This window comes from Notothenia rossii, assembly GCF_949606895.1.
Source record: "Notothenia rossii genome assembly, chromosome: 2".
Classification (NCBI taxonomy): domain Eukaryota; kingdom Metazoa; phylum Chordata; class Actinopteri; order Perciformes; family Nototheniidae; genus Notothenia; species Notothenia rossii.
Window position 1 is genome coordinate 14,862,405 of NC_136904.1, and position 13,203 is coordinate 14,875,607.

The 13,203-nt window shown below is 40.9% G+C and overlaps 1 protein-coding gene across 1 annotated transcript; it reads right to left on the reverse strand.

Moving 5' to 3' along the window:
* Nucleotides 1-5,165: 5,165 nt before the first annotated feature.
* On the reverse strand, nucleotides 5,166-10,847 carry LOC307027977 (uncharacterized protein). The gene is made up of 4 exons (XM_079662670.1): nucleotides 10,731-10,847; nucleotides 6,315-10,179; nucleotides 5,963-6,186; nucleotides 5,166-5,889 (listed from the first exon to the last, which is right to left on the reverse strand). Exons 2-4 carry the CDS (start codon nucleotides 9,417-9,419, stop codon nucleotides 5,355-5,357), a joined length of 3,864 nt encoding a protein of 1,287 aa, XP_079518796.1. The 5' UTR covers nucleotides 9,420-10,179; nucleotides 10,731-10,847; the 3' UTR covers nucleotides 5,166-5,354.
* Nucleotides 10,848-13,203: the final 2,356 nt, after the last annotated feature.

The following is a 13,203-nucleotide window of genomic DNA, read 5'->3' on the forward strand; positions in this document are numbered from 1 at the left end:
GAGGGATTCATTTCAACTTTGGGGACACAGACTTGTGATCAGAGGAGAGTCTTTGTTCCATGTGAACTAAAAGAAAGATCATCAAACTAAAATGCTAGGATTTACTGATACATGAGGTCAAAATGTTGATTAGAATATGCATTATATGAATTTGTTGAGGTCAGAATGCATCAAAAATAATTAAAAGCAAAGTGGGTTTACAGTCCAATCAAGTCACAAATTAATTAAGAGAAATGTATATTTATAAGTAGAATAATGCTGTTCTCTTAGCCAACCGCAATCCTCTTGGAAGTGTATTTTGCTCAGCTCCACAGCTGGTGATGAGGCCCCATGATTAATGAATACCTGTGTGTTGAACGCAATAAGGTTAATATTCACCTCCTAAAAAAAATAAACCACAAATTTGTATTTAAAATGGCATACCTATCAAATTTAGATCAGTTATGCTTTTTAGTTATTGTTAAATATTGACACATTTCCTGTATTTGCTGGAATATATTTAGATAACATTTACATATTTTCTATGAATACTAAAAGAAAATATTTCAAAAACCTCTATTACAATGTAGGGTGCTGAAAATGGCACTGTGTACTGGCATATTTTGCACGTCAGCAGTCGGTGCTAGTAGCTACAGTTAATGCCAAACCAAACAACAATATATCCCACTGACTCGTGTATCAAACATATATATATAGCAGATATGTTTAGCTGCAACAGGCTGTAGCAACCATAACACACATTGTATACCTGCTCCACTGGAGTATGTAGTGTAGTCAAGCAGACTTTCAAACTTGAGGCTGCATGAGCAGCTACCAAAATCCCCCTTTTAAGCTCAACACATATTAATCAATTCAGTATGCCAATACAGCGAGTAAAATATGCTGACAGACAGTAGGAGACAGGAGAGAGAGAGATTAAAAGGTGAAAGAAGAATAGAAAGAGGGAGCAGGAACAGACACAGAAGGAGATGAAGCATGTTTGGCTCGTGGTGCTCTAGTAACTAAAGCAGCTGTCATTATCACCTGATGTACAGACAGACACACACACACATACACACACACACACACACACACACACACACACACACACACACACACACACACACACACACACACACACACACACACACACACACGACATCTCTTTTATTATTGTAGCTCCCTCCTGAGCATAATGATAGTGCTCCTCTTGCTGGTTCATGCCTGTTATTTGAAACTAGGATATAAGACACACAGAGAAACAAACATAATGCTAACACAACCCACATTTCTTAATCCATCTCTGTTGTGTAGGATGATGTGTGGGTGTGAAATCATCATACCTGGAGTATAGACTATATGTTTTGGTCCTTTTCATTTTCTTAGAAACTCCTTGCAGTAAAGCGGTACATTTATAATACGTTTTCTTTTACTTTCTGACAGTTAACTGTGTGAGACTACATAATAGTAGTGGTTGTACTAGTCTGTATAACATAAGTGGACATAATATTTGAATGACCTCTAAAAGCAGTCCAGTACAACGCTACTGCAAAGAATAAACCACTAATAAACTTATAGTTGAGTTTAAACCTCTATGCAAGTGCCCATCAAAACGGTATTGTCTTCACAAAAATAGAATTTACAGCTGAGATGATTATCATCATTCAATTCAATGATTGCCTGGACCTTCACTTTACTCTAAATCCGAGCACTATGCCTTTTTGCCAGAATCTATGCAGTTGCACAAGGCAGTGTATGTGTGTGCAACATTTTGAGCCCCCTACTCCGGCCTGAAAAACAACAATGTGCCTCTTTTTTCTATAATTTCAAGGCTGAAGCACTCAAATGAAGCACATACACATTCAATACACGCTTACAAACACGTTTCAATTATGGACCGCTGAGCATGTAGCTTGGTCCTGAGGTTGAAATGTCCGAACAAAGCCAAGGACTTGCTCAGTACAATTTGATTGCAGCTTGTTGATGTCTTCCGCTCTGTGTGTATATGAAAGCAAAGAGAATAACGGGTATGGTTGAGTGCATAGCAGACCCTCATAATAGTAGAGAGAGCAGAACAAGTGTGTGTGTGTGTGTGTGTGTGTGTGTGTGTGTGTGTGTGTGTGTGTGTGTGTGTGTGTGTGTGTGTGTGTGTGTGTGTGTGTGTGTGTGTGTGTGTGTGTGTGTGTGTGTGTGTGTGTGTGTGTGTGTGTGTGGTTCTTGACAATGATTTGCCATGACAGGGAAGGTGTGTGGGCCTGCTGCCAGGGGCAACAGCATCCTGCTACCACACACACACACACACACACACACACACACACACACACACACACACACACACACACACACACACACACACACACACACACACACTATAGAATATAGAGTTCCATCATATCTTCACTACACAATTAAACTTTAAACATCTGTCTTTCTCTCTGTTCCTTCCTGCTTAACTTCCTTTATTTTCTCTGTCTCTTTTTCCTGAGGGTTAATGTTATTATTTGATAAATCACATTTTCTATAATGTTAGCGTTGTGCTCTTCCAGTTGAGGTGGCCTACCTCTGCTATAAAACACTTGTGTTCTGCCCCTGCTGCTAAGTGTGAAGCATTTGGTATTTTGGGATTATTCATTCTGATTACAAGTACAAACTGTGAGATGATATACTGTATATTAGTTTAAGGTGTCAATCTATGGCAGTACTGGATCGTTGTTACTTTTGTTTTTCACTTGCATGGTGAAGCTTTTTGCTTTTTCCAAGTAGCTCATTTAATCAATTGGATTAAATAAACTATATATAACATTTTTTTTATTATTTAGTGATATAGGAGTTACAAGACAAGTGCATACACGTACAGTGTCACATATACACAGAAGAAAATAAGGAGCATTTACAAGTATACAAGACAAATAACAAATTACAAAATGTACATGGAGACAAAAAGAACTGTGTGTGTCGGTGTGCTTGAGGGATTAGACTAAAGGAGAGCAATACATGACTAAATTAAAATTAAAATGAGTAAAAGTATAATAGTCAAGTATCCTAGGAAGGGGGAGGGGCATGTAAATAGTAGCATGACCTCAAAGAAGTAGATAGGGGTGGTGGCTGAATCGGATTGAGGATTATTAATTACATTTATAAATTAATGGGTTCCAGATTGCATCAATATCATTGGTTTGTTTTTTTATGCTGGCAGATAATGTTTCCATTATTTAAATGATTTAAAAAAAAAATACTAATACTTATACTATCTATATAACCCACTTCTCATAAAGAGCAATGACCAGACTAGAGCAACAATTAAGTTATTCACGGCGGCTACCATCTGACCTGCATCTGCTAACGTGAACTTGAGTATATCTGAAAGATCTTAGAAGTTTTAGATGCAGAAAACACGAGAAAAATCCGGGCAGCAACAGGTTAAAAAGTTCAAAGGGAATAAATTGATTTAATATTGTGAGAAAAAGCAGATCAGAGAGAGGGGAGACAACCCAGAGGCTTTTATCTCAAATGTTGTAACTTTAAGGTAATTGTCTTGTTTTTTATTGGTTAGATTCAAAGAGGTGTAAGATTAAAGAGAGGAAAGAGACAGAATGACATTGACCATGAAAGAGCCTGAAAACTTAAGCTTTGTTAATACATGAAGCGCACCTCAATCTGCACTTTGATTCACAGCGCGCCTACTAAACAGAGATATAATGCAGTGAGTGACAGCAAGTGTTTGCAGAGTCCTTCTCATTAGACTGCCACTGGGGTCTTTGATCCTCGGGACCTTGTGGGCAAGAGTCCTCTCCTCTAATTGTAAGGCCACTGTACTCATGCATGCATATTTAGCACACCTTCATGAAGCTGTAATAGCTCTCTGCTGCCTCACTTTACATTAACAAAGGCTCGACTTGATCCAAGGGAATGTTGACCTCTCATACTGTCCTTACTAAACCAGTACGCCACCATTCTCACAAAAACAATAGTTAAAAAGGAGCGCGTATAATAAAAGCAATTAGATTTGTCATATTGTAAATTACTTTTAGAAAATCACAGTCGAGTCATTCTACAGAAAAGGTGGAATCTGGGTGATACAAATCTAAAACTTGTTAAATAGCAATAACTAACTCTTAACTTGATGAATCCACAACAAGTAGAGCTTAAAATATTTGTATTATTTTGTATACATTATACAAAGCTTATTTATATAGGAAAGTCACTGGTGTTACGTGTTACCAGGAAGAAGAGTAACACCACTGACGGTAACACCAGTGACAATTTGGAGAAAACATTACCATTTTGACAAAATGGCTGCAATGTGTCAGACCAAATATGGCTTAAGTCAATATCAAAATCGTTTAACTCTTCAATACAATACATTTTCCCATTCAAATGTTCACCCCTAGGGCTATGAAATGAGTAACACTAATGACAGACTTGAAAGACGCACGTACAATTTGAAGATAAAATGACACCTTTAACAATCAAAGTAAGAAGTATCTGACTTTCCTTATGTCTTTGTCCACTGCACTGCCTCAAATGATCTCTTGTTACAGGAGGCACTTCAGAGACAGTACATTATTTCAAAAATAAAAGCGTTTTGTGTAGCAGTAACCATAGGCAGTAACACCAATGACGTAATTTTGGTTGACTGACTGATTTGATATTATTAATAATAATTTGCGTTTTTTCTTTAATTAGATTTATTTATTGAAAAAAATATATTTTAAATGAAAACTATAGGCTCCACTTCCATGTATGATCAAAGTGACAAGGCAGTTCCTTGAACCTGGCATTTTAAATAAATTGCAATTTATGTATAAAACCATTTTTTATTTAGTACCATTGCAAAGACAATCTCTATTTATTCAACATATATAATGAATGTGAGTATTAGGTCAACGTCATGTATTTTGGTGTCTGCAAAAGTAAGTGACAGTACTTCCACCTTTTCTGTAGAATGACCCAGTCATAAAGTTTCCTGAACTTAAATCAGGGGTTGATTTGTGTGTTCCTTTATAGTAAGGGAAATATATGAAAATCTGCAAACTAAATCCTTACCAATCAATTTCTTCACTAATGTGTTTGTAAAGGTGTGTAGTAAGATGTATTAAAAAGTTGAAGTTCAAATCCTGTATGTTTTTTCGTAAAACAACTGCTCAAAGTTGAGGTATCGAATACCGATTTTCGAAAAATCTAAAATGTTCTGTCTGGCCTTGGGTAACTTTTGAGGGGTCAAACTAGGGTTTTTTCATGATTCTGAGTTGATTGTAATCATGTATTTTTCACTAAAATCATTCCTTGGTTGAAAAAAGGCCACGCCCACTCTTATATTTAAATTCAAAAGTAGCTTTATTTGTAGTTACAAGTAGTTACAAGTGCTGATCACTTCAGGAGTCAATCTCTGAGTCTTCTCCAGACTCACCACCATCATGACCACAATTCTTGCATGAAATTCCTTTACAGACTCCACATGCTGAGATGCACTTCACGCCATTCCTCTTGCAGCTGCACCGCCGGTTGCTGCAATCTCCGTTACAGTTGCAGCTTGTCAACTGCAGTAGCTCCTCAGGAGCCATGGGGTCTAGTGTTGGGACTGGCTCATAGCCGTGTACACCTAATGTCCATCCATAGTCACTGGGGTTCAGAGACATACTCTGCAGAAGGATCCAGTCCTGGGTTTGTAGGTAGGCATGGAGAGAATGCTGTGCAGCTGCACCCTCTGTTGGAGGTAGAGTTTCTGGTTTGATCAGCCCTGCCGCTGCCTTCCGTGAGAACATGTTGTGTCGAATTTCACCCAAAGCAGTACCTGGTGCATGGTAAATGTACCGGAAGATGGTAGTACCAGCCTGTATCACTGCATCCTTAGTAGCTTGTGTGTCAAGGAAGATGTCCATGTGTTCATCAATGTCCCCTGCACAGAACCTGCAAAAAAAATGCACTTTGAGATTTGTTTCAAATATAAAGTGAAATATAAAAATAAAAATATTATTATTACCTGTCAAATAAGGTTGTTTTCCCATAGCCAGCTATTGCAGAAACCGTATCACAACCAGTGAAGGCGTGACAAAAGAGCAGGTAGCATCTCTCTCTTTCAGAGAGAGCTTCGCGGATCCTTCTGACATCATAAGAGCCCTTTGATGTTGTGAAGAAGAGTGGATGGTTGGTGCTTGGAATATGGTGTACTAGCATCACCAGCACATCTGAATCCTCTGCCCGCACCTGAAAATAGAACAAGATATGCAAAGCGTGTTGCACTATACAAAACCAGATAAAACTATTCAAGTTTGAACACTCAAGAGGGAATACTTTTGTTTCCAAAATAGGCTACCTACACAAATGCTACTAACCTCAACAGAGTCATCTGTAGCAGTGGCCAATGCCTCTCTCACAATCGAAGTGTCAGCATCATTGTCACACTGCTCCATTGTGATATTATGTTTTCTGAATGTTGAAGAGAGGAGGTGGATTAGCTCACTCTTGTTATTGGTGTTGTCCAGGAACTTTGCTCTTGGTGTCCAGTGTATCACATCTGGTCGAATCTGGAGATCACAGCATGACTTCTTAGTGCGCCGGATGTGGTCATGATCTTTTGGTGATCGGCTGTAGCCATCAAAGACCACAATGGTCTTCTGAGAGCGGCGGCCAAGACACTGTACGTAGCTCAAGTAACTGTTGGCAATCTCCTGCCAAGTCTGACCTTGTTCCCACTTTACCATGTAGAGAAGCCATCCGCCATCAACTACAAGAGTGGAGCAGGATTGGTTAGTGAGGTCAAGCGGATCAGTTAACTCCTTCAGGCTAGTCTTGGAAAAGCCTGCCTTGTTCGCCTTGTTCATTTTCTGATCTTTATTGCTGAAGAGGGACAATGGGAAGGGAGTCAGCTCATATGCCAAGCTTGTCTCAACTGTCATATCCCGTTGGGCAAAAATGATCAGTCGGTTGAACAACTTGAGTGAGTCAAGGTGTATCTTCTTCTCGTTGATCTTGGGAATCTTTCTGAGTGATAACAGGGCTTGTACCTTTGACTTCACTTCCATGGTCGATGTCACTGACTGTCCGTCCAGCTTGATCTGCATCTCTCTCCCTATTTCTGCTGCTCTCTCAGCATTGAATGGGTCATCTCCTGTGCTCCTGAATCCTGTTGAGAAAGACACAAGCAACTCCTTGTCTCGATCGGGGTCGAATGGGTTGTTCTCCTCAAACCAATGGAAGGCAAGGTCAATTGCTTCAGCATCTCTCTTCATCTGTGTTTTGCCAAGGTCTCTGTGGAGCGGAGCATGTTCCTTGACACTTTCCTCCATGCGCTGGTTGACATTGGAGAAGTGATTAAGGGTGAGCACCCAGCACTTGTGACCAGAATCACTGTGTCTCATCCTCCCTCTGCTCAGTCCACCTTCTGACTTGGCTGACGTCATCAATGTCTGCTTGATACAGATGTCACACCAGGTGCCGGACCAATCATGGCTGGAGTAACGGACGACATGGTTTCCATGGGCAGAGAAACTTTCGAATGTCTCCTTGTAAGCAGGCAAAGTTTCAAGTTCCTTCATGAGTTGACAGTACAGCCGTGCACCCTTGGCATATTGATGATGCCCTGCAGCCGCAAAGATGTCCAGCATCCTGCTAACAATGCAGCACAGGTGGCCGTTGTGATCTGCAAGCCGCTCAGTTCTGATGAAGACCTTGCTCACATCTACCATGTAGTGGTACTGCACCCAGAAAGCAGGCGTTCTTCCTCCTTCAGCAAGTCTTTTGAAGGTTTCTTCAAACCGCTGTTCAAACAGTACCACTACTGGATCTGTGTGTCTGGCTCCCATCTTCCCATCAGCTACCTTCTCCATGAAAGTCCTCATTTCACCGAGTTCCTCCTCGGTGAAGGCATGTTTCATGATGTGCTGATAGATGGCTGCATCGATGAGGAGGTGAGCACGGATTGCCTTGTCAAAACAGCCTCCATCCAGGATGTGGTTGGCTGTCGTACTCCCTGGATAGATCAGCTGGATCAGCTCCAGTAGTCCAGAATCCTCCATGGATCCAAGGTGGGACTTCAGCAGGTGAAATCCACCCAACCTCGGAATGATAGGTAGATTTGTCTGTTTTATGATGTCCACAGCCTTCAGCCAGATCGGAAGATCGAATGTCACTATAGTGACTCTGTCTGCAGAGAGCCGCGTGCACTCTTTGAGAGTGGTGAAGATGGTGTTGAGGTCATTAGGGTCACCTTCAATGATTGGGAGGAAGTCGATCTGCGTGCGCTGCTTGACATCATCTGCATGGATACTCTTCATCCAGCCATTCCAGTTGGAGTGTGGGAACTCAGGATCCTGGGCTTTGATCACCCACCCTGCTGCCCAGAGTGTATCGCCCGGAGTGAGGAGTAGCTGGTCTTGTGTCACAGAAGAGGCAAGCTCAATAATGGGAAGAAATGTGATGGTGTTTATCCCTGTCCTTGTTCTGTTGGTGAATGGAAGAATCTTCACTTCAGCTCCTCTGAGGATCTTAGCTTTGTCAAGTGCCTTCAACTTCACTCTGTGGACAGCTGCTGTCATCTGGGAATCTGGCAAAGATGGTGCCGGAGAGGTGACTTTGATCCAACCCATTGAATGGAAAGGAGTGTTTCCCTGAATAGAGACAATGTTTGAATCTATATTCTCTCCGACAAACTGAGTGAATACATTGGTTGTTTCCCCAACCTCCATGACCACCCGATTTTCATGGCTAGTTTCACTTCCACTGGCTGTCATAAATGATAGATCCTCAAGTGCAGAGTCAACCGCAACCTCATCATCGATCTGCTCATCAGTTTTTTCCACAATGGTGTAAAGAGTATCAGAAGTATCTTGGATGCCATCTGCATTCCTGTCATTAAGGAAGCAGTATTTGTAGTTTTGTGTCTCGGAATATGACTCTGTGTATCCAAGCTGGTGTAACTTGTTCAGCATCCATTTTGACCCAAATCTATGATCAAGTTGTATGGCAAGCCCCATCTGGTATGGCAAAACTCCCGATCGAGGCCGACAGGCCTTTATGAAGTTCTGCCCCCAAATGGCTACTCTTTCGTCGGTCTTCACTATTGGCCTCAGGAACATCTGAAGACTCTCAGGAACAAGAGCCAGCTGACTCTGGATGTCAGTCATACTGTGTGCTGTGGGGTATGACTTTGGGTCTAGATCGACCATGGCGATGTCGTTGCATACGAACTTTAGTGCAGTCTTTATGATCTGAGTCTTTTCATCTCCATGCTCAAGATTAGCATGATGCTCTCGCAGAATGTTGTCTGTGTCATCTTTGAGGCAGAGCACATCTGCCCTTCTCTCCTGTGATGTGAAATACAAGGTGTCATGGAATTTATCTTGGAGTTTCTTCTTTAGCCAATACTTTGAATAAGAGAGGCTCTTATCTGGTGACGGATCAAACTGCTGTAGCTTTTCGTGGACTTGGTCAAGAGTCATCACCCCATGCTCGAGTTCTGAGTCTAACCAATCACAGAATTCAACAAAAACAGCCTCTCGTTCCTCATCAATTTTCTTTTGTCCTCTCTTCCTTTATCCTCTATCTTCAGTCTTGGAGTAATGGCCACCTGTCTCAAAAAGAGTTTTGCAGCGCAAATGGTACAGGGTTTCTTCTGCCACAAGGTAATTGATCCCTTCCAGACGTCCAACAACTTCAGTGCCCCAGTCATCCCCGCGACTCTGTGCTGTCTTCCGCAAGCTTGCCTTCAGTCTATCTGCAGTCAAATTATCTGGCACTCTGTATCTCTTTCTAGCTTCCTCTGGACGAGTTTTGTAGATCTGTGCAGGTTGGTTGCAAAGAATGCATACATTCTTGTACAGAAGCTGAACGGACCGTGAACTTGTAGAACTGCATGCAGAAGCTGCACTGAAGTCAGAGCAAGTGCGTCTTCTCTTCTTCTTAGCTGCCTCTTTCTCTGCCTTTAATGTTTGGCCTGAGTTCTTGGTGACTTCAAGAAACCTGTTGTATAAATCATCTTTACACTTTTTGTGGTACCTGAGTCTTCCTATGTTCTGAGCCTCCTTCAAACGCTCCAAAATCTTAGCATTTTCAACTACTTGTGCTTGTTCCAAAAAAGTAGGGTAGCCTTTAGGAGTTGGCTGTATCAGCCTCTGAGCTGGTGTCTCCTGGCTTTCACAGATGAAACAATTTAGCAAAGGTGGAGTCGAGTCTTCCTCCATACTGCTAGACTAATATGTCCTACAAAGTAGAATAAACATTGTATTATTCAGTCATAATATCATTATTTTGTGACATTAAAGACAATCTCATGTACAGTAGATGATTAACATTGTAATAGATATTATTGCAAAGGAAAATATAAGATCTGCTTCACAGTAACGTTAAACACAAAAGATCCTGTCAGAGACAATACACCACTGCAACCTAATGGGCCAGAAAGCTAGCATTCAAGAAAATAAAATGATCATAAGATTCAGTTTAAGGTGTGTAATACATCATGGTAGTTGCCTAGTTGGATACAATCATGGAGTAATACATCATGGATTTAACGTTAGCTAGCTAACCATGTTGCTGCGCCTAGTGTTACAAAGCTAACAAGTAAGCAAAGTTGACAACTAATCATGGAGTAATACATCATGGATTTAACGTTAGCTAGCTAACCATGTTATTGCGCCTACTGTTACACAGCTAAAAAGTAAGAAAACTTGACAACTTGTACAGTATGTTACATTTCATAACCAAAGTAGTGACATGAAATATTTCAAATTAAAAATGTAGATAATACTTACATATCAGGCGTAAAAAGCAGTCTGTCCATGATCAAATGAAGGTTGAAAATGGCTTCAGCATGTTAACTCTAAACATCCTCACTCTGAATGCCAACCAACTAGCAGCTACCACTAAACAATAATAAGTCCTAAAAGGGCAAATAGTAGGGGGGGGGTGGGAGAGCGGGAAAGGTGGGCGTGGCCGTTTTTCCACAAAGGAATGATTTTTAGTGAAAAATAAATTATTGCAATCAACTCAGAATCATGAAAAACCCCTAGTTTGACCCCTCACAAGTAAGGCCAAACTGAAAACTTTAGATTTTTCGAAAATCGATATTCGGTACCTCAACTTTGAGCAGTTGTTACGAAAAAACATACAGGATACAGAACTTCAACTTTTTAATACATCTTACTACACACCTTTACAAAGACATTAGTGAAGAAATTGATTGGTAAGGATTTAGTTTGCAGATCGGTCAAATATCTGATAAAATGCCCTTACTATTAAGAAGTGTACCATGTTTAATCTTAAACATGCACACATTTGACACTTACAGTGTGAGCTATGCATGTTGTTGAACATTTAAGATGTTTCAGATCAGTGTTACCCCATTTTGTTTCATTGTGTAATTCAACTTACTTACTTCAACAGCTGATAACTATTTACAAGGTATCTAAAGTACAATAGGGAGGACACTTGTCACAAGCAATGGACTGAGGCGTTAGAGAGCCCAACCACCACTGAGGGAGATGAGTGATTGATGATAGAGAGGATGTTGTGAGTTCAAGGCGTCTGACTCTGACACTGAGACGACTGTTAGCATGCCGTCCCCTGTCAATGTTAGAGTGGGTTCCTTTAACCTTGATGACTGCATTTCTACCTGTCCTTTAGCAAAGTGTCAGTTAGCAATAATTAACCTGAGAAAATGCATTTATGTATTGATATTGGTTTATTATTTTTTGTCATGAATTTTTTGAAATCGTTGAAAAACAATGTTGTCCTCTTTAGATGGTGGTGCCAGATCTCATAGGGAACACATTGGTGGGCTCGTTGAATGGTTTTAAGGAAATGTACATATCATATTGCCCAAACCTCTCGATAGACTCTTTTTATTACATGCTCATGTGTTTTGGATGTTAAATATTTGTATTCAATGTAACGAGTAATTGTAGCAATGAGAGTGCATGTAAAAGTATAAACTGGCTTAAAGTACTCAGGAATGTACCTGCGTTCAGTAATTGAGAACGTACCAAGTTACATTAACCACTGAAGGCTGTAGAAACATTTTTCTTCCTGAAGTTCCTGAAAATTATGCATGGTATTAAAATCAAGAAATGAATGAATGCTCCAGATTTTTGGCTGTGCTGCTTGCAGCTGATGGCTTCTGAGGCACGGTGCAATTTGAATTTGAAGTGGCTGATTACGATGTGGCTTTTTCCTCTGAATCTGCCCCTTAGCCTGAGGAGGTGCAGACACCTGTTCCCGTGCCTCGGAAGTTCAATGCTAAAAGTCGGGAAGAGCATGTGACGCATGGAGCAGACAGGTAAGGCCAACCCGGTGTGCTGCCTGCACATAATAATAATCTCAGGGAGACAGCTGGCCAGCCACACATCAAATCAAAAATGAAAATTGCCAGCAGACTCGACAGCTTCTTTTGTCTGTATGACTTCGACATGTTGACACACATCGGGGACGCCACTGTTTCTAAGGAGCTCAAAATTCCTCTGCATGCTGTTTGTGAGGAAACCAGGCACAGTATTAGTGACGCTGTGCATAATAATGCATTCTGCAACACAGATGACGAGCAAAAGGGTAAACATGTTGTTCATGTTTTAATGATAGACTTTAGAAAAACTGTCTCTCCTTCTATCTGCCTTCCTATCTCTGTGTCTTCTTCCAGCTGCAGCCTCTCTTCTTTCATCTCATCTGTTTTCTCAGCCAACCAAAGTCAGTGAAGCAACTGTTTGGGCTCCTGCTTGTTGGCACCTCGCCAGTTCCACCACTTTTAGCTCTGAATTGTGTTTTATATGTCTATGTTTTGTGTGTGACAAACAGAAAGAGAGAAATGAAAGAATGAGCTCGTGCAAAAGATAAAGAGAGGGCAGGAGGCGTGCAGAGTGTCGATGTCTGGGTGGGTGTGCCTGTGAAGCTGCAAAATCATTTAAATTGAGAAAGGAATGCAGGATGCTCGCTAGTGATTCTGATCGGAGCCAAATTTGTCTGTTAGAAAAGTCCCCAACCAGCCTCCTTGCAAATTCACTGTGATTGGAGAAGGAGTGAAAAAATAGAGAGGGAGGAGAGACTGACAAAGAGAAGAAATTGAGGAAGAAAGGAGAGTAGACATGAATAGAAAGCAGAGAGATCTGGGTTATAGGGACACAGACATGGAGACAGGATGGTAATACTGACTGTATTTATGTTGGGTGAGATAACAGTGCTGTCGGATGAGTCCCACCTTAAAGAATTCAGCTTTCCAGGAATCAGCAACTGAAG